Source organism: Loxodonta africana, chromosome 6 (assembly GCF_030014295.1).
Source record: "Loxodonta africana isolate mLoxAfr1 chromosome 6, mLoxAfr1.hap2, whole genome shotgun sequence".
In the NCBI taxonomy this organism is placed as follows: domain Eukaryota; kingdom Metazoa; phylum Chordata; class Mammalia; order Proboscidea; family Elephantidae; genus Loxodonta; species Loxodonta africana.
This window is the reverse complement of record NC_087347.1, coordinates 1,867,417-1,894,448: the sequence shown is the minus strand read 5'-3', so window position 1 is coordinate 1,894,448 and position 27,032 is coordinate 1,867,417. Positions and strand designations below refer to the sequence as shown.

At 54.2% G+C, this 27,032-nt stretch overlaps 2 protein-coding genes across 4 annotated transcripts in view; one reads left to right on the top strand and one right to left on the bottom strand.

The window, feature by feature from the left end:
* The window catches only part of SNED1 (sushi, nidogen and EGF like domains 1), a 79,262-nt gene that overhangs the window by 45,545 nt on the left and 6,685 nt on the right, over positions 1–27,032 (top strand). The window contains exons 9-29 of the mRNA XM_064286384.1: positions 6,892–7,017; positions 7,671–7,775; positions 8,077–8,190; positions 9,404–9,520; positions 10,086–10,202; positions 10,374–10,490; positions 10,570–10,683; positions 10,989–11,162; positions 15,012–15,125; positions 15,522–15,635; positions 16,013–16,126; positions 17,294–17,407; positions 17,696–17,992; positions 18,504–18,687; positions 20,355–20,467; positions 21,378–21,659; positions 22,396–22,537; positions 22,651–22,733; positions 24,072–24,170; positions 25,872–25,988; positions 26,546–26,633. Coding sequence (XP_064142454.1) covers positions 6,892–7,017; positions 7,671–7,775; positions 8,077–8,190; positions 9,404–9,520; positions 10,086–10,202; positions 10,374–10,490; positions 10,570–10,683; positions 10,989–11,162; positions 15,012–15,125; positions 15,522–15,635; positions 16,013–16,126; positions 17,294–17,407; positions 17,696–17,992; positions 18,504–18,687; positions 20,355–20,467; positions 21,378–21,659; positions 22,396–22,537; positions 22,651–22,733; positions 24,072–24,170; positions 25,872–25,988; positions 26,546–26,633 — 2,845 coding nt within the window. The remainder of the gene's footprint in view (positions 1–6,891; positions 7,018–7,670; positions 7,776–8,076; positions 8,191–9,403; positions 9,521–10,085; positions 10,203–10,373; positions 10,491–10,569; positions 10,684–10,988; positions 11,163–15,011; positions 15,126–15,521; positions 15,636–16,012; positions 16,127–17,293; positions 17,408–17,695; positions 17,993–18,503; positions 18,688–20,354; positions 20,468–21,377; positions 21,660–22,395; positions 22,538–22,650; positions 22,734–24,071; positions 24,171–25,871; positions 25,989–26,545; positions 26,634–27,032) is intronic.
* MTERF4 (mitochondrial transcription termination factor 4) overlaps positions 6,381–27,032 on the bottom strand; it is a 35,499-nt gene continuing 14,847 nt past the window's right edge. Inside the window, exons 4-5 of one of the 3 annotated variants that reach the window (XM_064286383.1) lie at positions 7,990–8,092; positions 6,381–6,496 (exon numbers count right to left, since the gene is read on the bottom strand). In XM_064286383.1, coding sequence (XP_064142453.1) covers positions 6,483–6,496; positions 7,990–8,092 — 117 coding nt within the window. In that variant the 3' untranslated portion in view covers positions 6,381–6,482. Of the gene's footprint in view, positions 6,497–7,989; positions 8,093–18,632; positions 19,813–23,632; positions 23,843–27,032 lie in introns of those variants that run through there. The other 2 variants (XM_064286381.1, XM_064286382.1) reach the window with 2 other exon arrangements.

Genomic DNA, 27,032 nt, shown 5'->3' with positions numbered 1-27,032 from the left:
ACTTTCTGTAAAGGATCAGAGTAAATATTTTTGGCTTTACGAGCCATATGATCTCTGTTGCAAATACTCAACTCTGCCATTGTAGCCTGAAAGCAGCCATACTTATACACCACTGAATGGACATGTCTGTCTTCCAAAAAAACTTTATTTTAAAAAAATGGGCAGCAGGTCAAATTTGGCCTGTGGGCCGTAGTTTGCCTGGCATGAAATATAGGAAGGGAGTATAATGTTGTAAGGTTCTTACATTATACGTGAAGTGGTGTAATATCATTTGAAGGTGGCTGGTGATAAGTTAAAAATGTACATTATAAATCCTAGAACAACCACTAAAAAATAAAATAGCTATAGTCAATAACCTAATCATGGAGATAAAATGGAATCCTGAAAACACTGAATTAATCCAGAAGACAGGGAAAAAGGAAAAAGTGGGACAAATAAAAAACTAATAGGAAATGGTAGGTTGTAACTTAGCTACATTGATATTTACATTAAAATGTAAGTAAATGGTTAAACGCTCCAACTAAAAGCCAGAGACTGTCAAGCTGAAATGAAAGGCAAGGCCCAACTACATACTGTCTAAAGACGCGGATAATCGTAAAGTAACAAAATGGGTTCCTGGCTCTGGGTAACATGGAGTAAGCTGCTCTACCCTGTCTTGCCCACTGAATACAGCTATAAATCCTGGACAGAATGCATGCAATAGCTATCTGAGGACTCTGAAAAGTAAACAGTAGCAGGTGGATTGGGGAGGAAGAACAAAGCTGGAAGTACCCCCAGGCCGGCGGTGAGTTTCCCATTATTTCCCTTCTGGTATCCCCCCCAGCCTGGACTCCGTACAGCCCCCAAACTGGAAGTGAGCATCAGCATGGACAGAGAGCTTCAGGAGAAGCCCTCTAATCAGGCTCAAGGAGCAGGGCCAACGGTGGCAGCAGGAGGGGGCCCTTGGGTGCCTGAAACGCCAAGGGAGGGAAATCTTCCTCTCCAGCTGGGGGTGCGGTGGTTGCAAAAGGGAGACAGAAGCCTTATTGGTCTTTCCTTTTTCTCTCCTCACAGCTCTTGGCCCCGGATATGGGTACAGTCACAGGAAGTAAGAAGTGGCAGGGTGGAGCAATTAAAGCCCCAACTTTCTGGCCAGAAGACCCAAAGGGAGAACTAGAGAGTACTGGGCAGACTGTGGAGAGGGTGGGTCTTGGGACAGCAAACCCATAAAGTTGTTTATAACTCCTGAGCTCCCTCAAGGTGGGCATGTGCCATCTGATCCCAAACAGCACACGAAAGACATTGAGATGTGAACTATGGGGCAGACCACCACCTTGGCCCTAAGTGGTTGTTAGGGGGTGCACACATGGGTCAGATCTGAAGAGCAAGGCAAAGCCTTTGAAAATGTAACTGACATTGAAACCTACAAAAGGTGGATTGGAACCTGTGGCCTAACTCAACCAGGTTGACTTCCAGCTAAACAAAAATATCAACATAGGATGCAAACCCCAAATCTCATAAGATATGGAAAATGTGTAAGATATAATTCATAAGCACCCAGGTTACACAGAACCAGGAAAATCTCAATGCTCATAGGGAAAGAAAATCAAGACATGCTGATTCTAAAAAAAGCACAGATACTGCAATTATCTGACCGAGACACTGACAAAGTTATTACAGATTGCTCCAAAAAGCGGGAATGCACCTAAACAAATGAAAATATAGAAAGGCTCAGCAAAGAAATAGAAAATATAAAGCAAAACCAAACAGATCTTTTAGAAATGAAAATCACAATAAACGATACAGAAACTTACTGAATGGGCTCAAGAACAGAACGGAGGTGACAGGAAAGAGTCAGTGAACCTGAAGCTCGATCAATAGAAACTATGCTACGTCAACAACAGACAAAAAATGTTAAGAAAAGTCAACAGCCTCAGAGACCCAAGGAGCAATATCAAAGGATCTAAAATTTGTGCCATCAAAGTCCTAGGAGTAAAGGAGAAAGACATCAATGGTCAACTGATTTTTGAAAAGGGCATAAAGGCAATTAAATGAAGAAAAGACAGTCTTTTCAACAAATGGTGTTGGGACAATAAGACATTCTTATGCAAAACAAATTATGCATAATAAATTATGGATAATATTTCGAATAATGGAAATTCCAGAACACTCAGTTGAGGAACCTGGACTTAAACCAAGAGGCAGCTGTTGGAACAGAACAAGAGGCTACTGCATGGTTTAAAATCAGGAAAGGTGTGTGTCAGGGTTGTATCCTTTCACCATACTTGCTCAATCTGTATGCTGAGCACACATTCCTAGAAGTCAAACTACATAAAGAAGAACACAGCATAAGGACCGGAGGAAGACTCATTAACAACCTGTGTTATCTAGGTGTCACAACCTTGCCTGCTCAAAGTGGAGGTCTTGAAGCACTTACTGATGAAGATCAAAGACCACAGCCTTCAGTATGGATTACACCTCAACATAAAGAAAACAAAAATCCTCACAACTGGACCAATGAGCAACATCATGATAAACGGAGAGAAGACTGAAGTTGTCAAGGATTTCATTTTACTTGGATCCACAATCAATACCTATGGAAGCAGCAGTCAAGAAATCAAAAGATGCATTGCATTGGGTAAATCTGCTGCAAAGGACCTCTTCAAAGTGTTGAAGAGCAAAGATGTCATCTTGAGGACTAAGGTGCGCCTGACCCAAGCCATGGTATTTTCACTCACATCATATGCTTGCAAAGCTGGACATGAATAAGGAAGAGTGAAGAATTGATGCCTTTGAATTATGGTGTTGGTGAAGGATATTGAATATATGACGGATTGCCAGAAGAACAAACAAATCTGTCTTCTAAGAAGTAAAGCCAGAATGCTTCTTAGAAGCATGGATGGTGAGACTATGTCTCACATACTCTGGACATGTTATCAGGAGGGATGAGTCCCTGGAGAAGGACATCATGCTTGGTAAAGTAGAGGGTCACCAAAAAAGAGGAAGATGCTCAATGAGATGGACGGCCACAATGGCTGCATCAATGGGGTCAGACATAGCAGTGTGTGTGAGGATGGCGTGGGACCCGGCAGGGTTTTGTTTTGTTTAGTTGTACACAGAATCACTATGGGTAAGAACTGATTGGATGGCACCTAACAACAGCAAAAACAAAGCAAAGGGGAACCTCAACCTAAACCTTACGCCTTGTGCAAAGATTAATTCAAAATGGATCATAGACCTAGTGGGAAATGTAAAGAGCACGGAAAATAGTCTTCGTGACCTGGGGTTCAGCAGAAATGTTACAGATACAACACCGAAATCACGACCCATAAAAAGGAAAAATCGATAGACTGGAATTCATCAGAAAATTTTTAAACTTTTAAAAACTTTTGCCTGCGAAAATCATGGTTGAGAGAAATGAAATGACAAGCTACAGACTGGAAGAAAATGTTTACAAAACTCGTGTCCAGCAAAGGTCTTGTATGTAGAATATAAAGAACTCTCAAATCTCAATGGTAAGAAAATAAACAACCCAGTTAAAAAATGGACAAAAGACCTGAACAGATGCTTCACCAAAGAGGACATATGGGAAGCAAGGAGGCACAGCTGTTCAGACTTACTTGCCCCCATCGTTAGCGTTTAGTGAAATGTAAACTAAGCTTACCATGAGATGCCACTACAAGCTTATCAGAATGACAGGAAAAAAAAAAAAAAAAACCTACCTGGCGAGAATGCAGAGCAATTGAACTCTCATGCATTGCTCGTGGGAATTTAAAACAGTTTGGTCACTCTGAAAACATTTTGGCATTTTTAAAAATAAAGTTAAACATATACTTACAATATGATCCAGCAATCCTACCCTTACGTATTAGCCCTAAAGAAATGAAAACTACATTCACACAGAAACCTGTACATGAATGTTTATAGCACATCTATTCATAACTGCCCAAAACTGGGAACAACCCAGGTGTCCTTCACGGAGTGAACAGATAAACTGGGAACAACCCAGGCATCCTGCACCGGGTGAACGGATAAACTGGAAGCAACCCAGGTGTCCTTCACCGGGTGAACAGATAAACTGGGAACAACCCAGGTGTCCTTCACAGAGTGAACAGATAAACTGGGAACAACCCAGGTGTCCTTCACGGAGTGAACAGATAAACTGGGAACAACCCAGGTGTCCTGCACCGGGTGAACGGATAAACTGGAAGCAACCCAGGCATCCTGCACCGGGTGAACGGATAAACTGGAAACAACCCAGGTGTCCTTCACCGGGTGAACGGATAAACTGGAAGCAACCCAGGTGTCCTTCACGGAGTGAACGGATAAACTGGGAACAACCCAGGTGTCCTGCACCGGGTGAACGGATAAACTGGGAACAACCCAGGTGTCCTGCACCGGGTGAACGGATAAACTGGAAGCAACCCAGGTGTCCTTCACGGAGTGAACGGATAAACTGGGAACAACCCAGGTGTCCTTCACCAGGTGAACAGATAAATTGGAAACAACCCAAGTGTCCTTCACTGGGTGAACGGATAAACTGGGAACAACCCAGGTGTCCTGCACCAGGTGAACGGATAAACTGGGAACCCAGGTGTCCTTCACGTGGTGAATGGATAAACTGGGAACAACCCAGGTGTCCTTCACGTGGTGAATGGATAAACTGGGAACAACCCAGGTGTCCTTCACGTGGTGAACGGATAAGTTGGGAACAACCCAGGTGTCTTTCACGTGGTGGACGCATAAACTGGGAACAACCCAGGTGTCCTTCACCGGGTGAACGGATAAACTGGCAACAACCCAGGTGTCCTTCACGTGGTGAACAGATAAACTGGAAACAAACCAGGTGTCCTTCACGTGGTGAACAGATAAACTGGAAACAAACCAGGTGTCCTTCACCGGGTGAACGGATAAACTGGCAACAACCCAGGTGTCCTTCACGTGGTGAACGGATAAACTGGAAACAAACCAGGTGTCCTTCACCGGGTGAACGGATAAACTGGAAGCAACCCAGGTGTCCTTCACCGGGTGAATGGATAAACTGGAAACAACCCAGGTGTCCTGCACTGGGCGAACGGATAAACTGGGAACAACCCAGGTGTCCTGCACCGGGTGAACGGATAAACTGGGAACAACCCAGGTGTCCTGCACTGGGCGAACGGATAAACTGGGAACAACCCAGGTGTCCTTCACGTGGTGAATGGATAAACTGGGAACAACCCAGGTGTCCTTCACGTGGTGAACGGATAAATTGGGAACAACCCAGGTGTCTTTCACGTGGTGGACGCATAAACTGGAAACAACCCAGGTGTCCTTCACCGGGTGAACGGATAAACTGGCAACAACCCAGGTGTCCTTCACGTGGTGAACGGATAAACTGGAACAACCCAGGTGTCCTTCACCAGGTGAACGGATAAATTGGAAACAACCCAGGTGTCCTTCACCGGGTGAACGGATAAACTGGAACAACCCAGGTGTCCTTCACCAGGTGAACAGATAAATTGGAAACAACCCAAGTGTCCTTCACTGGGTGAACGGATAAACTGGGAACAACCCAGGTGTCCTGCACCAGGTGAACGGATAAACTGGGAACAACCCAGGTGTCCTTCACGTGGTGAATGGATAAACTGGGAACAACCCAGGTGTCCTTCACGGGGTGAACGGATAAACCCCAGTACAGCCATACATGGACTCCTTACTCAGTCTTATTGACACAAGAACCAGGGTGGATCTCTAATGTATCATGTTGAGTGAAAAAGCCCATCTCAGAGGATAACATAGTGTATGCCCCCATGTTCATGGCATTCTTGAAGGACAGAGCTAAACTGATGGAGAACAGATGGGTGGCTGCCAGGGGCTCAGTAGTGGGGGGAGTGTGCAACTCTGACAAGACAGAAGAAGGGAGTCTTTGGGGCGATGGATCTGTGACACATTCTGATTGTGGTGGTGGTTACACAGATGTGTACACGTGTCAAAATTCATATCACTGTACACCACACAAAGCCAATTTTACTGTTATATTGACTTAAAAGAAATTTTAGAAGTATATAAAGCAAAAAATTAAAAAAGTCATAGGTTGGCAAACACTAATCAAAAGAAGGCTGAGTGGCTATATTAATATCAAACAAATTAAACCTAAGGATAAGGAACATTACCAGAAATTAAGAGGGACCTTTCGTAACGACCAAGGGGCCAGCTCATCCTACCTGCTAACAGGTGCTCAAAATACGCAGCAGAGACAGGCCCAACGGCCAGGAGAAGCAGCGCCACAGTCAATACTGGCAACGTCAGCGCCACCCTCAGTGACTCACAGAGCACACGGACAGGAGTCAGCAGGATACAGGAGACGTGACACGGGCAGGAGTCAGCAGGATACAGGAGATGTGACCAGCATTGGGGGCCAACGTGGCCTGATGACATTTATATACACGTTCTTGTCAAGTGCATGGGCCCATCCAACTGGACAAACCATCCGGTGGGCCATAAAATCGGGACGAGTCCATTTAAAATGACCGCTCTACAAGCACAGAAAAATCAAACCAGAAATCACAACAGGAAGTTATCTGGAAAATCCCAAATACTGTACTAATAGAGGCGTTTGTCCGAAGCTTGGAGCGCCCCAGCCTACGGCAGGCCCTTTGGGGCATACTGTGAGCCCCCTTCTTGCTCCTGCTCCTCCTTCTGTTCCAGGAAGGGCCCAGTGACAGAGATCGGGGTGAGGGGCAGCTCTAAGCTGGGTTCCAAAAACAGGCCTCCATCTTTAATTCCTCCTGGCCCTGAGGGCACCAGCTAAGACCTTGCCAGGTGCAGGGAGGGCTGGGCAGGAATCCAGCCCCTCCAGTCCTCGGGCCCCACCCTCCCCAGGCTCTGCCCTGGGCGACCAGTGACCACTGCCTGCTGTGTTTCTTGCAGGAATTCACCCAGAGCCTGATGCCTGCCTCTCGGCCCCCTGCCAGAATGGGGGCACCTGTGTGGACGCTGACCAGGGCTACGTATGCGAGTGCCCTGGGGGCTTCGTGGGCCTCAACTGTGGGGAGAGTGCGTGTGGGTTGGGGCTCTGAGGGCTGAGGGGCTTGGGGCAGGAGATCCAGGGCTTGTCTGTAGGCAGCAGACTCAGTTAGGGTCAGGAAGGCAGATACGTGTGTGTGCACTCTCCAGAGAGAGTATATGTGAAAGTGTGTGTATATGTGAAAATGTGTATGTGTGTGCAAGAGGGTCAGGAAGGCAGATATGTGTGCATGCAAACATCCCCCAGATAGAGTATGTGTGAAAGTGTGTGTATTTGAAAATGTGTATGTGTGTGCAGGAGGGTCAGGGAGGCAGATGTGTGTGTGTGTGCAAACACCCCTCAGAGTATGCATGAAAGTATGTTTATGTGAAAATGTGTATGTCTGTGTAAATGTAAAAATGTGTATGTGTGTGCAAGTGTGTGTGTGGAGGGCACCAGCTACAGTCTGCCTGAACCTGGCTGCCTGTCGGAGCCCTGGGTCCTGGGACATGAGGTCTCCAGGAGACACGTGGGGTGTGGGGTGGGGCCAGAAGTCACAGCCATGCCCTGCATGTGTAAGTGGGTGTGGTTATGTCCATGTGAAGGTATGTGTGTGAGAGGGTGTGGACACAGGGTTTTTATGGGAAGGTGGGCAGCAGCAGGGCAGGAGGGGTCATCCCATGGGAGCCCCCCTCTGTGGCAGGACTCTCCGACGACTGTGAATGCCGCAATGGAGGCAGGTGCCTGGGCGCCAACACCACCCTCTGCCAGTGCCCCCCAGGCTTCTTCGGGCTCCTCTGTGAATTTGGTAGGTGGCCAGACTGGAGGAGGGGCCCTTCCTGCCCTGTCCCTCAGCGTCCCCATAACTGGTATGGATGGGCAGGCAGACAGACAGGTGGACCAGCAAGTGAGCAAATGGGGCTTGGGCCTTGGGCCTTGGTCCACACTGCAGGTCCAGACCCTCGGCCACTGTCTCGCGTGACCCCCACCCCAGCAGGGCATCAGCCACACTGTGCCTGTACCTGGCCGCCCCTGTGGGGGTCCTGGGTCCTGGGACACGAGTCCCCGGAGACACGTGGGATGTGGGGTGGGGCTCCTCTTCTCTGCAGAAGTCACGGCCACACCCTGCAACATGAACACCCAGTGCCCGGATGGGGGCTACTGCATGGAGTACGCTGGGAGCTACCTCTGCGTCTGCCACACGGACCACAACGCCAGCCACTGTGAGTGTAGCAGGCACAGTCAGGCACCAGGGACAGGGTGTTTCTGGGGGAACTGGATGGGGGCTCTGGAATCAGGGGCTTCTCCTGGCATCCCTGCCGATACGCAGCCAGAACGTGCAAATCCCTGAGCCACTGTCACCATCGGCAAAGGGGCTGGAGCATATGCTCACGGTGGAGAAGCTCTGTGGAAAGTGTGAAAGGCCGTGTGGGCTTTTCCTGAGCCCCTAGCATAAGCTAGTATGGTAATTAGCAATAAAAAATCAACTTATGGGGACCCCACCTGTGTCAGAGCAGAACTGTGCTCCATAGGGTTTTCAGTGGCTGATTGTTCAGAAGTAGACCACCAGGCCTCGTTCAAGACTAACCTTTTGGTTAGCAGCAGAACACTTACCTGTTTGCACCACCTAGGAACATAATTAGTAGGTATAGTATGTAACTATGTAATTAAGTATAAAAGGGCCATGGTGGCTCAGTGGCAGAATCCTTGCCTCCCTGGGAGACCTGGGCCCATGAACATCAGGTGCAGGCACCAGCCCTCTGTCAGTGGAGACTCCTGTGTTGCTAGGATGCTGAGCAGGTGTCAGCGGAGCTCCCAGACTAAAACATGAGGAAGGAAGGCCTGGCGATCTCCTTCTGAAAACCAGGCAATGAGAACCTTGTGTGTCACAGGGGTCCTGTGCCGCTGTGCTGAGATAACCGTGAGTCAGGGGCCGGCTTGATAGCAGCTAAGAACAACAGTTAAATAAGTGTAATGTTTATCTGTTAATAATTAATATCAGTTAATACCGATTGCCTCCGTGGTATGTGGAAACCCTGGTGACGCAGTGGTTAAGAGTTCGGCTGCTAACCAAAAGGCTGGCAGTTGGAATCCACCAGGTGCTCCTTGGAAACTCTGTGGGGCAGTTCTCTACTCTGTCCTATAGGGTCATTATGAGTCGGAATTGACTCAAGGGCAGCAGGTTTGGGTTTGGTTTATGTAAAGTGCAACTATGAATGATAATGGCCATGATGGCAGGAAGAGGGAGGGTGAGCTCTGCAAGAATCACGAGAGACCCTGGCATGAGAAGGAGCGGGCCCACAGAGCCTACTCAAGTGGCCTTGGTTCCAGACGGGACAGCAGGACGGGCCGGCAGGCGTGGTGCCTGTAGCCAGTGCCTGCCGCCTGTTCGGGAGGGCACGTGCTCCAGGACCACCCTCTGCCCCCCTCCCCCAGCCCTGCCTTCGCCCTGTGACTCAGACCCCTGCTTCAACGGAGGCTCCTGTGACGCCCATGACGACTCCTACACGTGCGAGTGCCCGCGCGGCTTCCACGGCAAGCACTGTGAGAAAGGTGCGGCGGCTGCCCCCACCCCCACCCGCGGCGCGTCAGCACCCTGGAGAGCGGCCGCCGCCCGGGAAGCCTGGGGCTCAGTTGACAGGCACTGCCCACCTTCTCTGAGCTCTGAGCTCTGCCTGGTACACCGCTGGGTCTGCTAGTCTCGCGGCCAGAGCCTCCCATTTAACGGCAGTGGTCCCTGCTCTGGTGTGTGGTGACACAGGCCTCCCTCCTGCTTTGCTTGAGCTCCTGCTCAGTATGTGTCCAACACGATTTAGAATCATTACACTAAATTCTACTTTTAATACGACTGTCTTCACCATGTTTGAGATCGGCTGGCTTTGCCCCTTGCTCCCTGGCCGCAGGTGACCAGCTGTGGAAGCTGGGCCTGGGTCTGTAGAGACCACCAAGTGCCCAGGACTAGGAAGGCCCCAGTGGAGCATCGTGGGCTCTTCTGGGAGGGGAGGCTGGTCCTTGCTCACCCGCCCCCCGCCCTGTCTCTCTCTCTGCCTCTTGTCCCTCTCTCCCCGTTTCTCTTTCTGTCCCTCTGTCTGTCCCTCTTTGTCTCTCTCCTCCACAGTCAGACCACGTCTGTGCAGCTCCGGGCCCTGCCGGAACGGGGGCACGTGCAAGGAGGCGGGTGGCGAGTACCACTGCAGCTGCCCCTACCGCTTCACCGGGAGGCACTGTGAGATCGGTATGTCCCCACGGGGCAGGGGCAGGCACCAGACTGGCCTGGGTGGAGTGAGGGGGGTGACAGACGGCGTCTGTGAAGGTCCTCGTGGAGGCGGTTTTGCTGGGGGTGTCACGGTCTGCAGGGTGGCCATGGGTGGGTGGGGGCAGCCCTGACCTGCACACTCTGCCCCAGGGAAGCCGGATTCATGCGCCTCGGCCCCTTGCCACAACGGCGGCACCTGCTTCCACTACATCGGCAAGTACAAGTGTGAATGCCCGCCGGGCTTCTCCGGGCGCCACTGCGAGACCGGTGAGGGCGCACAATGCTGGCCAGGGAAGGGGAGGCGGGCGGGGCCCGGCCGGCACCTTGACTCTCCGTATCCCTGCAGCCCCCTCCCCCTGCTTCCGGAGCCCGTGTTTGAACGGGGCCACCTGCGAGAACCTGGGCACAGATTTCTCCTGCCGCTGCCGAGCAGGGTTCACTGGACGCCGGTGCCAGGCAGGTGAGCACCAAGCATATGGGTGCAGTGGAGGACGGGACCCACCACATGCTGTCCTCATCCCTGTGGGGGGGCAGGCAGGGCTGGCCAGAGAGAAAGGAAGGAGGCCTGGGGCAACCAATGCCCGAAGTCAGGGCACCCACCTGCAGAGCTCTGTGGGAAGGGCAGTGTGGGGGCACACACAGGTGGGGGCAGGGGTCCCAGGCAGTCGTCCCATGGTGCATTCAGGGCACCCCCACCTGCAGAGCCCTGAGGGAAGGGTGGGGAGTAGGGGGAGGCCCCAGGCAAATGGTGCTGTGCTCCTGCAGAGGTGGACTGTGGGCCCCCCGAGGAGGTGGAGCACGCCACACTGCGCTTCAACGGCACCCGACCAGGCGCAGTGGCCCTTTACTCGTGCGACCACGGCTACATCCTGAGTGCCCCCAACCACACCCGTGTCTGCCAGCTGCAGGGGGTCTGGAGCGAGCCTCCCCAGTGCCACGGTGACTCTTGGGTCGAGGGCGGGGCGGGCATAGCTGGTGGGACCCAGGGCAGAGTCAGAAAGATCAGGGTTCAGCACCCCTACCCCATAGAAAGATGGAAGTAAAAGTATGGAAAAAAATTTATCAGGTGGCTACAAACCAAAATAAAACTGGTGTAGAAATGTCACTGCCAGGGAAAAGAGACTGCAAGGCTAAAACAAGCCAGAGAGAATAGGCTGTAAGACAGAAACAAGCCATTCAGGATGCGGGGCGTTACTCTTAGTGATAAATGGTTCAGTTCAGCAATACAATCGTTATCAACGTTCAAGTATCTAACACAACAGCCCTAATCTAAAGCAAAAATTAACAGACGATGGAAGAAAATGACAAATCCATCGTAACAGCGAAAACTTAAAACCACCTCTCTCAATTAATGGCAGGTTAAGGAGTCCCCAAAAAACAGGAAAGACAGACAATTTGAACAACACAATTAACAGCCTGAGCTACTGGATAAAAACCAAAAAAACAAACCATTACTGTCAAGTCGATGCATGTAGAATTCTGCACCCAGCACTTAGCGAAGACAAATGCTTCTCAAGCTCAGTGGACTCTTTTACAAAAACTGATAAGGTGTTTGGCCGTAAAGCAAGCCTTTTTGACAAATGTAAAAGATTAGGAACCATGCAGTTCTCACTCTCTGAACATAATTTAGTTACTACTAAGAAAATAAATTCTTAAATCTCCACGTTTGGAGTTTTTAAAGTTATTTTTAAATAATTGTGGGTCAAAAAAGAAATCATAATGGACAAAAATATATTTTTTAAAATTTTTATTGCGCTTTAAGTGAAAGTTTACAAGTCAGTCTCTCATACAAAAATTTATATACACCTTGTTATATACTCCTAATTGCTCTCCCCCTAATGAGACAGCACACTCCCTCACTCCACTCTCTCTTTTCGTGTCCATTCCTCCAGCTTCTGATCCCCTCTACGCTCTCATCTCCCCTTCAGACAGGAGCTGCCCACATAGTCTCATGTGTCTACTTGATCCAAGAAGCTCACTCTTCACCAGCATCTTTGTCTATCCCATTGTCCAGTCCAATCCCTGTCTGAAGAGCTGGCTTTGGGAATGGTTCTTGTCTTGAGCTAAATTGAAGATTTGGGGGCCATGACCAGCAGGGTCCTTCTAGTCTCAGTCAGACCATTAAGTCTGGTCTTTTTCCAAGAATTTGGGGTCTGCATCCCACTGCTCTCTTGGTGCCTCAGGGGTTCTCTGTTGTGTTCCCCGTCAGGGCAGTCATCAGTTGTAGCCAGGCACCATCTAGCTCTTCTGGTCTTAGGCTGATGTAGTCTCTGGTTCATGCGGCCCTTTCTGTCTCTTGGGCTCATAATCACCTTGTATCCTTGGTGGTGTTCATTCTCCTTTGCTCTGGGTGGGTTGAGACCAATTGATGCACCTTAGATGGCTGCTTGCTAGCGTTTAAGACCCCAGACGCCACTCTCCAAAGTGGGATGTAGAATGTTTTCTTAATAGATTTTATTATGCCAGTTGACTTAGATGTCCCCTGAAACCATGGTCCCCGAACCCCTGCTATGCTGGCCTTTGAAGCATTCAGTTTATTCAGGAAATTTTTGTTTTGGTTTAGTCCAGTTGTGCTGACCTCTCCTGTATTGTGTGTTGTCTTTCCCATCACCTAAAGTAGATCTTATCTACTATCTAATTAATGAATACCCCTCTTCATCCCCCCTCCCTCCCCCGCATGTAACCATCAAAGAATATTTTCTTCTCTGTTTAAACTACTTCTCGAGTTTTTATAATAGTAGTCTTATACAATATTTGTCCCTTTGCAACTAATTTCACTCAGCATAATGCCTTCCAGGTTCCTCCATGTTATGAAATGTGTCACAGATTCATCACTGTTCTTTATCGATGTGTAATATTCCATTGTGTGAATATACCATAATTTATTTATCCATTCATCCTTTGATGGGCAACTTGGCTGCTTCCACCTTTTTGCTTTTGTAAACAGTGCTGCAGTGAACATGGGTGTGCATACATCTGTTCATGTAAAGGCTCTTATTTCTCTAGGATATATTCCATGGAGTGGGATTGCTGGATCGTATATAAACATATTTTTAAATAAATAATAATAAGCACTTTATACATCAAACCATGTGTGATGCAGGAAAAGCAGTGTTTTGTGAGAAATTATACCTTTAGATACCCATGTTGGAAAGAAGAGAAGTTCAAAATTAATGAGCCACATTTCTGACTCCAGAAATTAAGAAATGATACTAAGGAAAATAAAAGGAAAAGCAATAAAGAGCTGTATTTAATGAAACAGAAATCAAGGATAGATTAAAAAAAAGGTCAACAAAGGTATAATTAATTATTTGAAGAGCATAATACAACAGACAAACCTCCATCAAGACTCATCAAAAAAACAAAGAGCAAAAATAAAAACCTTTAAAAATGAAAAGGGGACATAACTACAGATACAGCAGAGACTAAAAGGATAAAGGAATATTACCAACAACTCTATACAAATAAATTTAAAACCTTAGAAGAAAGGAACATAGTATTCATAGAAAAATATAAGTGACCAAAAGTGACTCAAGGAAAAATAGAAAGCCCGCATAACCCTGTTAACTATTTAGAGAAACTGAGGCTGCGGTTAAAACGTTTTCTCACAAAGAAAGACCAGGCCCAGATGACTTTACAGGTAAATCCTACCAAACTACCAAGAAACAGATCATTTCAGTATTGTCCAAACTCTTCTAGAGAGTAGAAAATAAAAAGTATGTGCCAACCTACTCTCTGAGGTTAGTATAACTTGATACCAAAACCAGATAGAGACAGTAGAAAAAAGGAAAATTATGGGTCCAATAAGCACATGAACATAGATGCAGAAATAAAAAAAAATTAGTCTAATGGTGGCTGCAACAATGTACTCAAGCATAACAACGATTGTGAGGTTGGGGCAGGACCGGGCAGTGTTTCCTCTGTTGTGCACGGGGTAGCTATGAGTCGGAACTGACTGGACGGCACCTGACAACAGCAGTCTAACAGTCTATGAAGATGATATGCACCATGTTAGGGTTGCAAGGACAGTATGATGTTACAAAATCTACTACATTAACCGATTATAGGAGAAAAAACCATGTAAGACTCTCAATAAACGCAGACAGTGCATTTGGTAACGTTCATAAATTCTTCGCAAACAGAATAAAACATACTTCCTTATCTGGATAAAAGTAACATGACATCCACACCTCTAATACAACATGTGGTCAAGTAAAGCAGGACTTATTGAGGGCTGAAAAGGGAGACGTAGAAGAGCCCGCACAATCCCAGGTGTTCCGTACCCCACAGAGAGGTGTACCTAAGCTGACCGCGGCAGGCTGGGTGCTGACCGCGGCAGGCTGCGTGCTGACCGCGGCAGGCTGCGTGCTGACTGTGGCAGGCTGGGCGCACCCTGTGAAGCCCTCCAGTAGAGAGGGAGCCTGCCCAGAACACTACATAGTTACAGAGGGACAAACAACACAGGCCGCATCTAGAGAACCCTGGGACAAAGAGTCTCCTGATTCCTGTTAGAGGAAATAGAGCCCTGGTAGCACAGTGGTTAAGTGCTCAGCTGCTAACCAAAAGGTCAGCAGTTCGAATCCACTAGCCACTCCTTGGAAACTCTATGGGGCAGTTCTACTCTGTCCTATAGGGTCGCTATTAGTCAGAATCTACTCGACAGCAATGGGTATTTCTGTTTAATTGACTCCTTAAAACAAAACTAATTTGTGTTCATTTGAGCCTGGCCTCGAGCCACTGCCCCTGATAATCAACACCTTGCTTCCCTCCCGGCTTGACCCCCTGCAGAAGTCAATGAGTGCCAGTCTCAGCCTTGCTTGCATGGGGGCTCCTGCAAGGATGGCGTCTCGGGATACCTGTGCCTCTGCAGCACAGGGTATGAAGGCATCCACTGTGAGCAGGGTGAGTCCCGGCCCTTGCTGGCCACGGCCCGCAGGGTAGGCATAGGCAGCTGGGGAAGGGCCTCAGGTCTCCATGGCATTATGGCCAGCCACAGCTCTCCTCGTGCCGGTCTGCCTGGGACTGCAGGCTGGGCACTGGGCTGACCTCAGACCATTCCTGCTGCCTCCAGCCAACTCTGGCCTCCGAGAAAGAGTCGTGAGGCAGGGAGGGAGGGGGCCCCCCATGCCAGGCCCTCATGCCTTCCTAGGGCTCTAAGCCATGCGACCAGACCCCAAGCCTGGGCCATCAGGCAGGGTGTGTAGGCAGCCTGGGCTGGGTGGGCTCCAGCCAGGCATGTGGGAGGCCAGTCCCTGCAGGTGGTGGGGATGTGTGGGCAGCCTTGTGTCCTGTCTGCAGAGACTGACGAGTGTGCAGCACAGCCCTGTCAGAACGGGGGCTCCTGCAGGGACCTCCCAGGGGCCTTCCTCTGCCAGTGCCCCACAGGGTTCCTCGGGGTCCACTGTGAGACAGGTAAGGGCTCCCTCAGTGGGCCCCTGCCTGCAGCTGGCCCCCAACTCACACCTTCCAGTGCCCTGGGACACCCCAACACCCTGGGTGCTCCAAGTGTGTTTTCTATACACACAGAGCCTGGGCCTCAGGGGAGGGGACCCTGCACTCCTGCGGGGCAGGCTGCCTGGAGAGGGAGCCCAGAGGGAACCAGGGAGGGAGGCAGGTTGCTGTCTAGTCCCACCCATAAGCACGCCCGGGGCACCTCCTGCCCCGCCCTCCTGGTCTGTTTCTCGCCTCCCCTCCCTTCTTCCCGCTCTCCTCTCCTCCCTCCCCCAGACCCCCTGCGGCCCCCCGCCCCTGCGAGGTGCTGACTCTTCGGCTCTCTGGGTGTTCTCCAGAGGTGGATGCCTGCGACTCCAGCCCCTGTCAGCACGGAGGTGCGTGTGAGAATGATGGTGGGGCCTACCTATGTGTCTGCCCTGAGGGCTTCTTCGGCTACCACTGCGAGACAGGTAGGGCAGGAGGACGCAGGCCAGCCGCTTGCTCACCTGCTCGTCCTGAGACCCCTTCCTGGCCCTCGCCCATCTGGCCCCCTGTGACGGCCCCTTTCAGGCCCCGCTGTCCTTCCAGCCCCTCTGCACTTCTCTGTCCCCCTACCCGCAGGGTGGGCAGGAGCTGAGGTGGAGGGAAACGCTGCCCTCCCCACTCTGAGCCCCAACGCCACTATGCTGGGCCAACCACAAGGGCGGCATGGCTCAGGCCGGAACTCGGCTCCTGTGAGCTCAGCTCCACAGAACAGGCTGCCACGGTGTAAAGGCCATCCAGTACAATGGAGCTGAGTAACGGGTCACAGATAACTGCAATCCGAGGGTGAAACAAACTGGCGCAATGCAGCATAAGACGGATACAGAGCTACGTGCAGTCAGAATGGCGCTCAGTGTTAGGAAAGACACTGCCCGCAGGGGATGGGCTGCTAGACGGGGTCGGCTAGTGGGGGTGAGGGCTGGGGAAAGGCCAGAGGCCATCCATGTGGCTGCAACCCTCTGGGAGGACACCTGAAGACTTCCCAGTACTATAGTCTCATTGCACCAGCCTGGGGGCGCGCGGGGCCAGATCGCTTCACTCAGCCGCCAGGCTGGGAGGTGGGGTCCCCACCTCACTGTGAGCACAGAGGCTTAGGGCTCTGACAGTGATGAGGGACCCAGGGGCTCACCATCGCCCGCCCACCTGGAGAGCCAGGTGCTGACAGTGACAAGGGGCTGCTGCCGCCAGCCCACCCAGAGGACTCACTAGTTGTTACAAGTGTTTGCTGAGGCGACAGCAAGAACAAGGGAGATCAGGCCTGGCCCCTCACCCCCAGCTGTGGTGCTCCGAAGAGGCTGGCCAAGCTTCGCACCCCCTGCCCACGCTGTGCTCACAGCACCCCAAATCGCCCTCTGCCAGGGCACCAAGGCGACCGCCCACCCCTGGAGGAGGGCACAACTGCGTGCCCTCCTCCCCACTGCCCAGCAAGTGCTGACCAGTGCCAGCATCACTGCACCCACCAAGGTGACCCTGCCACCCCACAGAGCCGCAGAGCAGGAGGACCCAGCACACCCAGGATCAAGGACCCGGTGGGGTGGGGGCACCTGGTGAGCTGCCTCCAGCACTCACAATGCTCCCCCGCACCGTCCCCACAGCAAGTGATCCCTGCTTCTCCAGCCCCTGTGGGGGCCACGGGTACTGCCTGGCCAGCAACGGATCCCACAGCTGCACCTGCAAAGTGGGCTACACGGGCAAGGACTGTGCCAAAGGTGAGGCACAGCACCGCACGTGGTGCCCCTTCCCCCCACTGCCATGAGCAGGGAGGGTGGGGCTGCGGTCCCCAGGTGAGCACTGCTCTCGGCCACAGATGTGGGTGTGGGAACCTCCCCTCAGAAAGCACATAGGCGGACCGGGGAACAGCCCACTTGGGGTGATGAGAGGGTCCCATCCCCCTCACCCAGCGTCCCCAGGCCCAGTAGCGGCTAGGGATGCCTGCCTGGGGGACCAGGCTTCTACCACAGCTGACCACGCCCCCCTGTTCGGCTGGTACCCTGAAGAGCTCCTCCCGCCAACGGGCCTCAAGGTGGAGCGTGTAGAGGAGAGCGGGCTGTCCATCTCCTGGCTCCCGCCCGACGGCCCGGCAGCCCAGCAGATGCTGGATGGCTACGCGGTCACCTACACCCCAGCCGATGGTGCCTTCCGCCGCACAGACTTCGTGGACCGTGGCCGCTCGGCCCACCAGCTGCGAGCCCTGGCAGCCGGTCGGGCCTACAGCATCTCCGTATTCTCTGTCAAGCGTAACGCCAACAACAAGAACGACATCAGCCGGCCTGTGGTGGCGCTCATCCGCACACGTGAGTCCTTTGGCCACCGTGTCCTGAGACCCCAAAAGGAGCCCTGACCAACCCTGAGGTGGGTGGAGAGCTGATGTGCCGGGAGGCTGTCTGCTGCAGGGTCTGTATCGGGTGGGTGGAGCAGGGAGGTGAAGTGATGGGGGGAAAGGAAGACCAGCCCCTCCCCATCCTCCAGAGCCGGGTCTCCAGGAGACGGACGTGTGGTGCAGGGTCCAGGGTCTGCTCTCCATCTCTGAGGAGCCAGGATGTGTGGGGACTGAGCCCCCGTGCCCTCCCTGGTCCACCTGAGGACTCCCACCCCTCCTTGGGCCCAGAACGCCCCCAACCATTCCCTGTTAGCAATGAAGGAAGTAGACATCTAGGACAGAAGAGAGAGGGGACTCTCCGGAATCCCCTGGAATGTGGCAGAGTCACATCTGCGCCTCCTCTCAGACTGGCTAACGTCCTGCACCCCACTCTCCCTTAAGGAGTAGGGGTGCCAGTGCTGGCTAAGCAACCCCGTGTTCCCCAGGCCCCCGCCCCGTTGAGGGCTTTGAGGTCACCAACGTGACAGCCAACACCATCTCTGTGCGCTGGGCTCTGCACCGGATCCGCCATGCCACAGTCAGCAAAGTCCGAGTGTCCATCCGGCACCCCGAGGCCGGTGGGGACCAGTCCACCGACCTGGACAGGAGTACGGACAAGTTCACGTTCGGGTAAGAGGCGACACTACGGGTGGGGTGGGCCCTCTGCGGGGGCCAGGGCCTTGGAAGCCACGCCCCTCCAACTGGGAGCTCAAAGCCCCAGTAGCCTAGGCCCCTACAGCCATGGTCGGGGAGGAGGATCCTCCCATCTCTGCCAGGCTGCGGTGGGCTCCTCTGTCTGCCGGCTGTCCTTGCCCCCAGCCCTGCCTTGAGGAACAAGTTCATGTACCCACAGATACCCAGCAGGTGGAGGTGAGACATCTGACATGCCACCTGGTCCCCAGGGGTCTCCCTCCTGCTCTGCCTGGTCTCAGGGCTGCATAAGGAGCAAGTGCTAGAGACAGGGAGCACTCTAAAACTCCAGGGTTCAGATGTGAGAAGATCAGCACCCCCACCCCTTCCAGCAGAGATCATGGGAGCACTTGACGCTTGGAGACCACACGTGAGGGTCCAGGTCAGATGCCGTGTCTGTAGAAGAAAAGCCTAGAGGTTTTCAAATTTGAGTCCTGTCAGCACCTTTCAAAGGGAAAAATACTAGGAACCTCACCCTGTGCTGCTAAATCAACTCTGACTCATAGCGACCATACAGGACAGAGTGGGATTGCTCCATAGGGTTTCCAAGGCTGCAATCTTTATGGAAGCAGAGCAGCTGGTGTGTTTGAACTGCCAACCTTTCAGTTAGCAGCTGAGCACTTAACCACTGTGCCGCCAGGGCTCCTGGGGACCCCTAGGATTGCCTGAAGTCTATTTTGATGTTCGGATATCATGTTCAAACCTTATATAAAGTATATAAGCCTCTCATACTAAGTTATTACAAAGTAAACACAAACAGAAGCACAAAATAAATGACATTCGAATCAACATCAGTCATTCAAAATACCTGCTGGTAGAAACAGAAGCTTCAGATTTAATGGCTCCTGTGGCGAAGCTCAGGTTTCAATCTGAAAACCCAGCTGGATCCCTGGGGTCCATATACACCCCAGGCTCCTGTGACGGACTGACCCCTGTGGGCAGGTTGTCAGCCAGAGAGGAAGTTCTGGCCTCTTCTCAGAGTGGTCAGGGGGTGCAGGATGGACAGATGTGAGTGGGGAAGCCGGGCTCGAGGCTGAGGGGACACAATGCCCCGGATTCTGGGGCCTGCAGAGCAAATACGGCACAGGTTAAGATCTCCACGGGAACTCAGGCCAGCTCAACGGGAACATCTCAGCGGGTCCGGCTCAGAGTAGCCCCTGATCATGGCCCTGAGGGGGTAGGGAGTCCAGAAGGCAGCCCCGCAGGGTGGCTCAGGGGAAGGAAGGTGGCAGGGTGGTCATGCCTCCCCCTGCCTGAGCCCTGCCCTCTGCACTTTTCTACTTTGCAGATGCACCAGGGACGCGTCTTTCCGAGCTCGTAGCCCTCTCTCTGGCCGGGTGTCAGCTGTGCCAGGCCGGGCTCGCTTGCCTCTAAGGGTGTCAGACTTTTCATGATTTACATCCTACTCACTTCCAAACAATGGCGTGGGTTGGGGCGGGGGGGAGTGGCCTTAGGATAAAAACACAAATAGGACCCGGGGGCACTTGGCCACATTTACCCTTCCCCAAGGTGGCCTCCCTGTGGTCACACCCTCCTCCAGGCAGCCAGTGCTGGACACAAAGGCCCCGAGACCTTCCTATCATCTTCCTTCACCTCCCTCCCTGCAGGGCCCTGCTGCCAGGAAAGAAGTACACCATCCAAGTGGTCACCCTGAGCGGGCTCGGGCCAGGGGAGCACCCCACTGAGAGTCTGGCCACCACCCCACTGCACGTGTGGACCCGTGAGTACAGCAGTGTGGCCTCTGGGCCACGCAGAACCTTCTAGAAGCTCTGCACTCCCAGCATCCCTCAGTCTCCTCAGTGTGGCCATATTAGAAACCAGCCCTTGGCTGAGAGCACCAAGAAACACTGGGACATCCCCAGGTCTCCCCCACTCTGGGTACAGGTGGGGAGGGCACAAAGTACAGGGACAGCTGTCCAGGGCAGCCTTCTGCCTTGGCTTGCGCCCAGCACCCCAGTCCTGATGGCTCCTCCATGAGGCCCTCTGACTTGACAGGTGACCACTGGGGGAGAGTGCAGGAGCCTGGGTGGGTGAGGACACCCGTGGCCCATTCTGTACTAGGCTCCAAGGGGTCGTGGGCAGGGAAGAGATAGAGCCCCGTTGCCTGCCATGCCCTCTCCAACTCACAACTACTGGGAGGGGCAAGTGGTGGGAGGGATGGGTGGGTCTGCAAGGTGTGGGGCTGCAGCAGGGCCTCGCCCAGGGGCACCGTCCCCTTGTGGTAACTTGGACACTGCCCCCCTGGGGGAAGGAGGCATGGGGCAGGCCTGGGGGAAGGAGGTCAGCCCAGCTCAAGTCTCACCTAGACCCCAAAGCACTGGGACCCCAGGCCCAGCCTTTCTAGCCCACCCCCAATCTACACCCAGAGCAACAGGAGTCGCTATAAGGGTGCTGCAGGCCAGGCTCCACCCTGCCGCCCCAGCTTTGCCACCCCCCGAACTGAGGGCAGCCTCTAGCCCTGACCCGCTCTCCAGACCCTTGTCAGCAAGCCCTCCCACGAGTGCCAGGAACTTGAGTGTGCTGGTTCACTAGATTTGGCTTCTCGCGGTCCATTTCAGCCTCTGAAGTGTGTCCTCGTGAAGAGCTGGTCCCCACACTCCACCCTCAGCCTCCACCTGTGCCTTGTCTAGGGCCCCTGCCTCCAGCAAACCTGACGGCGGCCAGGGTCACAGCCACCTCTGCCCACGTGGTCTGGGATGCTCCCTCCCCGGGTACCGTGCTGGAGGCCTATGTCATCAACGTGACCACCAACCAGAGCACCAAGAGCCGCTACATCCCCAACGGGAAGCTGGCATCCTACACGGTTCGCGACCTCACGCCTGGGCGGCGCTACCAGCTCTCAGTGACAGCGGTGCAGAGCACAGAGGAGGGCCAGATACACAGCGAGCCTGCCCACCTCTACATCATCACCTGTACGTGGGATGCCTTGGAGGGGGGTGACCCTACGCAAGGGTTGCAGGGGAAGGCGCATGAGGGAAGCCAGTGCTGGGGGAGGGGGAGCTGCTGGGGCCACCCAGGACTCAGGGTCCTCCCCTACCTGGACAGGCATGAGGCCGGTGCAGGGTCTGGGGGGAGCAGGGACCCCGAGCTCGCAGACGGGGGCCCAAGGTCACCCCCCCACAAGCATGCTAGTGTCACCCTGAGCTGTCGCTGTCCCCTGCGCCTCCCTGACAAGCTGACCTGTGGAGGTGCACTCGCTGCTGTCAGACCCTCTTCCCTCGGGGCTGTCGGGGCTGCCGACTGGACAGCGTAGGGCTTCACAGCATCCAGTGGTCTCGGTCTCAGTCTCAGGATGAGGGGTGAAAGTAGGGGGCACCCTGGGTGAAGGGCCTGCCCTGACTCACAGAGGAGCCACCTGCACTGGGAGTGTGTCCTGGGTCCACACAGACCTCCTCTGAGTACCCCGGACCAGATCCTCAGGACCGGCCATGCCATACTGATGGAGGACCTGGGCTTGGAGGGAGGTGGGAAGCTAGGACCCGCACCAGACTCCGCCCAGCAAGAATGTGGGTGACTTCTTCCTGACCACAACAGTGGGCAGGGCAACATCCAGGCTCCCGTGAAAGCTGCAGCCCACCCTCCCTGGTGTGCACGGCCCCCTGTGATTCTTCACCTCAGCACCGATGCCCTCCGTTTCCTCACCCACAGCCCAGAGGGACAGCACCGACAGACGCTGGCACCAGGGCGGGCACCCCCGGGTGCTCAGAAATAGACCCCCCCCAGCGCACCTGCCGGAGCTGCGCCTACTCGGCGACCGAGGCGCCCCCGTAACACCAACCCAGCCCCCCAGGTACAGATCAGCTGCCCGCTCACTGGGGCCACCAGTGTGGTAGCCACTGCTCTGAGGTGGCTGCAGGTGGCCAAGCAGGACGCTCAGGCCTTGGTGGCCCCACCCCCTGGCAGGTTCTCTGAGCTGGTGGACGGCAGAGGACGTGTGAGCGCCAGGTTCAGCAGCCTGCTCAGCAAGTCAGTCACCATGAGAGCACGTGAGTGTCCCCCGCTACGTGCCTCACGGCCATCCACCCAGCTCATCCCCACAGTGAGAAATCCTGGACTCAGGCTGCCCCAGTGCCAACTCAAACCCGGCCACATGCACAGGACCCAGCCTCGTGAGGACAGCACAGGCCGCTACTCTCGTGAGGGTGAAGCACAGGCTGCTGGCAGGCATGCTGGGGATCAAAGGCAGAACGCTCACGTCGGCTGCTCGCCCTGCTATGGAGTCAAGCTCACTTGGCAGCACTGGGCGGGAGGGCACAGGGTGGCCTCTTTCTCTGCTACTAAAGTGGGGTCCCTGGACCAGCAGCACCGGGGAGGGCTGAGCGGTGGGCTCAGAACTGTCTGAACAAGGCCCGGGTGACCCTCCCCTACTGCAGTCTGAGAAGAGAGTGTCCACTGTGAGGGGCCGTTCTTGTGTGTAGGGATGAGCCTTTGGGGTAGAATTGTGCCCCGGTCTGAGCTGGCTGGCTGCCTAGCTTGGTTCTGCCCTCCTGGATGAGTGATGGCCTACATCACGGTGCATCAAGCCACTGTGAGGCACCCAAGCTGATGGGCAGAGATGCCTGGCCTTGCTCACCTGACTCACCAGGTGAGGGAGGGGGTGTGGAGCCTACCCCTGGCAGGTCTCCCTGCGATGCCTGAAAGGCAGCCCAGGCCACAGGGTGGCTCCAGGGGCTGAAGACCTGGGGAGGGGACAGGGCCTTGCTCTCACCTGGAAGGCCAGGTGCCGACTTCATGAAACTGACTGAAAGCTAGTAACTCAGCTAACGAACAAAGCATTCCCCAGGCTCAGAAAGAACGGGGGTGTGCACAAAGAGGGAGACAGGGCGGGGCGGGGGGGGGTCCAGCGGAATGGCGGGGCAGAGCCACTGGAGCAGATGAAGTGGGGAGGGCTGCAGCTGGGGGGCCCAGGATGCGGCCTGTGGAGGGACAGGCAGGTAGGAGGGAAGGAGGGCACGTGGTCCCCAGGAAGCAGGGGTGGAGGGTGGGACATGGTGCTGGACAGTGTGGAGCAGCTGCCGTCGAGCAGGACGATGTCTGTGGAGAGTCAGGGCGGGCTGTTAGGCCCCAGGTGGCTTCACCAGCAGCTTTGGTGGCCCTGGAAATGGAAGGGCAACCCCTGGTGTGGTCAGTGGAGGGGGAGGGCTGGGCCCAGAAGGAGAAAAGTACTGGTTCAACGAGGGTGGGAGGGCCCATGCCAGGCCAGGCTGGGCTGTGACAGGACAGGTACACCTGGGTCCTGAAGCAGAGAAGACACTCAGGGTGGCCCTCTTCCTGGTCTCGACACAGCCGGCCCCCGGTGACCACTCGTGGCCTGTTCCTCCTAGAACCCACAGCCCCAGCTCAGCTCGAGAACCCAGAGGAGGACCCCGAGCCCACGAGCCCGGCCCTGCAGCTGTCGGAGCGTAGCGACAAGGAGCGTGACCGTAAGTCTGGGTAAACTGAATTCAGGGCAGCCAGATAACTGGTGGGGGACTTCCTAGCCAGTGAGTGACAGAACCAGATGCCCCACCCAGTGAAACAAGGACCTTTATCAGTGGTCACTGATGGCTGCGGGCACCACCAGGGGCAAAGCCTGAGGCGCCCCCTCATGCTGACGGTGGTCAATCCTGGCATCACCGACGGGACGCAGTGTCATCACGTGCCTTCTGAGGGGCAGGGGCGGGGGCACAGCCACCACCTGTGATACAGTCCTGCAGAGAACACCTGGACCTGAATCTTAGCAAGCCCCCGCGCTAGTGACCAGTCACAGGAAACAAGGGAACGCACAGACAGTGCCACGAGTTAGCATGAGTCAAATCAGGAGAAGGACCGATGACAAGCTTCCTCATTAAGAGGTGAGGAACAAGAGACCTGGAGTTAGATCACAAGAGGCAGTGAGTGGACCCTGTGTCAACCCTAATTAGATCAGACCAACTGTAATACAACGTTTTTCAGACCAACGGGGAAAACTGAACACAGCCCGGGACTCCTTAGGATATCGGGCAGCTGCTGTTAATGCTGGGACGAGAGCATTAGGGTTAAGAGACCTTCAAATCTTTGCCTCTTAAATACGTGCTGCCTTACAGATGAAATGGTGTCTGTGATGGGCTCTCAAATTCTTTAGCAAGAGACAGGAAAATGGATATAGAACAACAGGACTGGCAGGGTGCTGATCATGGCTGAAGCTGAGTGATGGTCCACAGGCTTCAGGCTCTTTGTGGTTTTGAACATTTTCTTACCAAGAAGTGTTTTAAGGTCCACGCTCACCGTGAGCACACACACAGTCCAGAGGACGGTGGAGGGAAAAGAGAGGAAAAGCAAAGAGACGTAGCGAAGGAACGAGGCACACAGCCCCCAGGAAGCTCTTGGGAGCCCTCTGAGGAGTTGGCTGGGGAGGGGGCAGAGGGAAAGACCGGCCCTTCTGGAGCACCGTCTGTGGTGGGGGCATGCACGAGTCTCACTCTTCTGTGTCTCAGGATTTTTAAAGTTAAGAACTGAAATGAGTGTCTTAGCGAAGCTGGGAGGACAGAATAGACTCTAGGGGAGCCCACCCCCAGCTCAGCCACTGGCTGCTCCTGCCCCTCATTACCCTTCATTCAGTGCAGGGGTGACAGTGGCTTTGGGCACTAGGGGTCCGACACTTCTACACACAGGACAGCGGCCCAGGAAAGGGAGGCAGCCTCAGGCTGGGGACCATGAGGGGGGATCCAGCCCCAGAGGCAGGCGGTGCTGGGACAGGCACTGAAGGACAAGGACAAGTCCTCCACACACGGCTCTCTGCGGGGAAGAGGGGGGTGATGGCATTCTGAGCAAAGCAGGGGGCAGGCTGGGGTGTCCCCTGAAGGTGGTCAAACACTGTCCAGAACCTAAGCTGCAGGCAGGGCCCGGGACTGAGCATCAGGGGAACTGCCCACCCTCCCTTCTTCCTTCCATTCTCCTTCCCAGTCCGCCCACACTCCCTTCATGGGGTCAAGGCCAGCACTCTCTCATTGCCTGCAATGGGCACCGTGGGAGAGAAGGAGGGACCGCGTGTGTGGCCACCTCCCTCGAGCCATGGCAACTCCTCCTCTGAGGGCCCAGCTCACGCGTGGCCACATCAGCAAGCATCTGCGGGCCCTGACTGGCCCACATGGCTCTGTTTCCAGAGGGCTCCAGGAACTGCTCAGAAAACCCATGTCAGAACGGGGGCACCTGTGTGCCTGGCACCGACACCCACAGCTGCACCTGCAGCCCAGGCTTCAAAGGCCGGCGCTGTGAGCTGGGTGAGTGGAGAACTAGACCTTTTGCCCCCAGACCACTGAGTGGGTGCCTCAGACTCCCACTACCAGGATGTAACTGCACCCATGCAGCCTTACAAGCTGCCTCCCTGCTGGTCGGGCCTGGATGGGCTGAGCATCCACGAGCTCCAGCAGCTACGGAGATGCACGTGGACCCCAGGGCCTCAGCCCGAGGCACCAGGATGCTGGGGGTCCTGGAACAGGCACGAAGCCAGCGAGGCAGGGTGCAGTGACCGTGGGCGGTGATGGGATGACACAGGCCCAAGGCTCAGGGGTGCTGGGAGGGAAACGGCCAGGGGAGGAGGAGCTCGGGTCCCGAGGAGACCAGCTGGCCTCGGACAGAGGTCCAAGGGTGGACAGAGGTCCAAGGGTGGACAAAGTTGTCCCCAGCCCTGACACAGGCGCCTGGACCAACCAGGGCCAGCCGAGAGCTGACATAGTCAAGTGGCCTCAGGCAGGCCCTCAGAGCAGCCCTCGCAGTGCGGGCCAGGGAGAGAGCTCCTAAACTACGGCCCTCTTCCTGCTTCTCCTTCATGCTGCAGCCTGTACGAAGGTGCCCCAACCCTGCACCCGCCTGTTCTCTGAGACGAAGTCCATTCCAGTCTGGGAAGGAGGAGTGTGTCACCACGTGTAAGTCAGCTTTCTTTCTCAGCCTTACCCTTTGTGCTCTCGGCTTTCAGTGTTTCCAGTGACCCCTTGCTGCATCTGCATTTCTAATGAGTTTCCAGGCCAGGCTGACGCTGCTGGCTGGGGACAGTTCTGAGGCCCACTAGTACAGCTAGTGGTTCTCAGAATTTACCACGCACAAGAGTCACCTGGGGGTCTTGTTAAAATGCAGACTGACTCAATACTATCCAGGGTGGAAACACAAAATCTCAGCCAGGGTTCAAACCAGAACAAACAGGCTCAAAGCCCTGGTTTGCAAAAAGTGTAGCTCACCTGAGCCTCACCAGCCCAGTAGGTATGGCGGCTTGGGAATCAGCCACCTGTTACCTCTATGTGACAGTTCAGGCAACTGAGGCAGAGGGG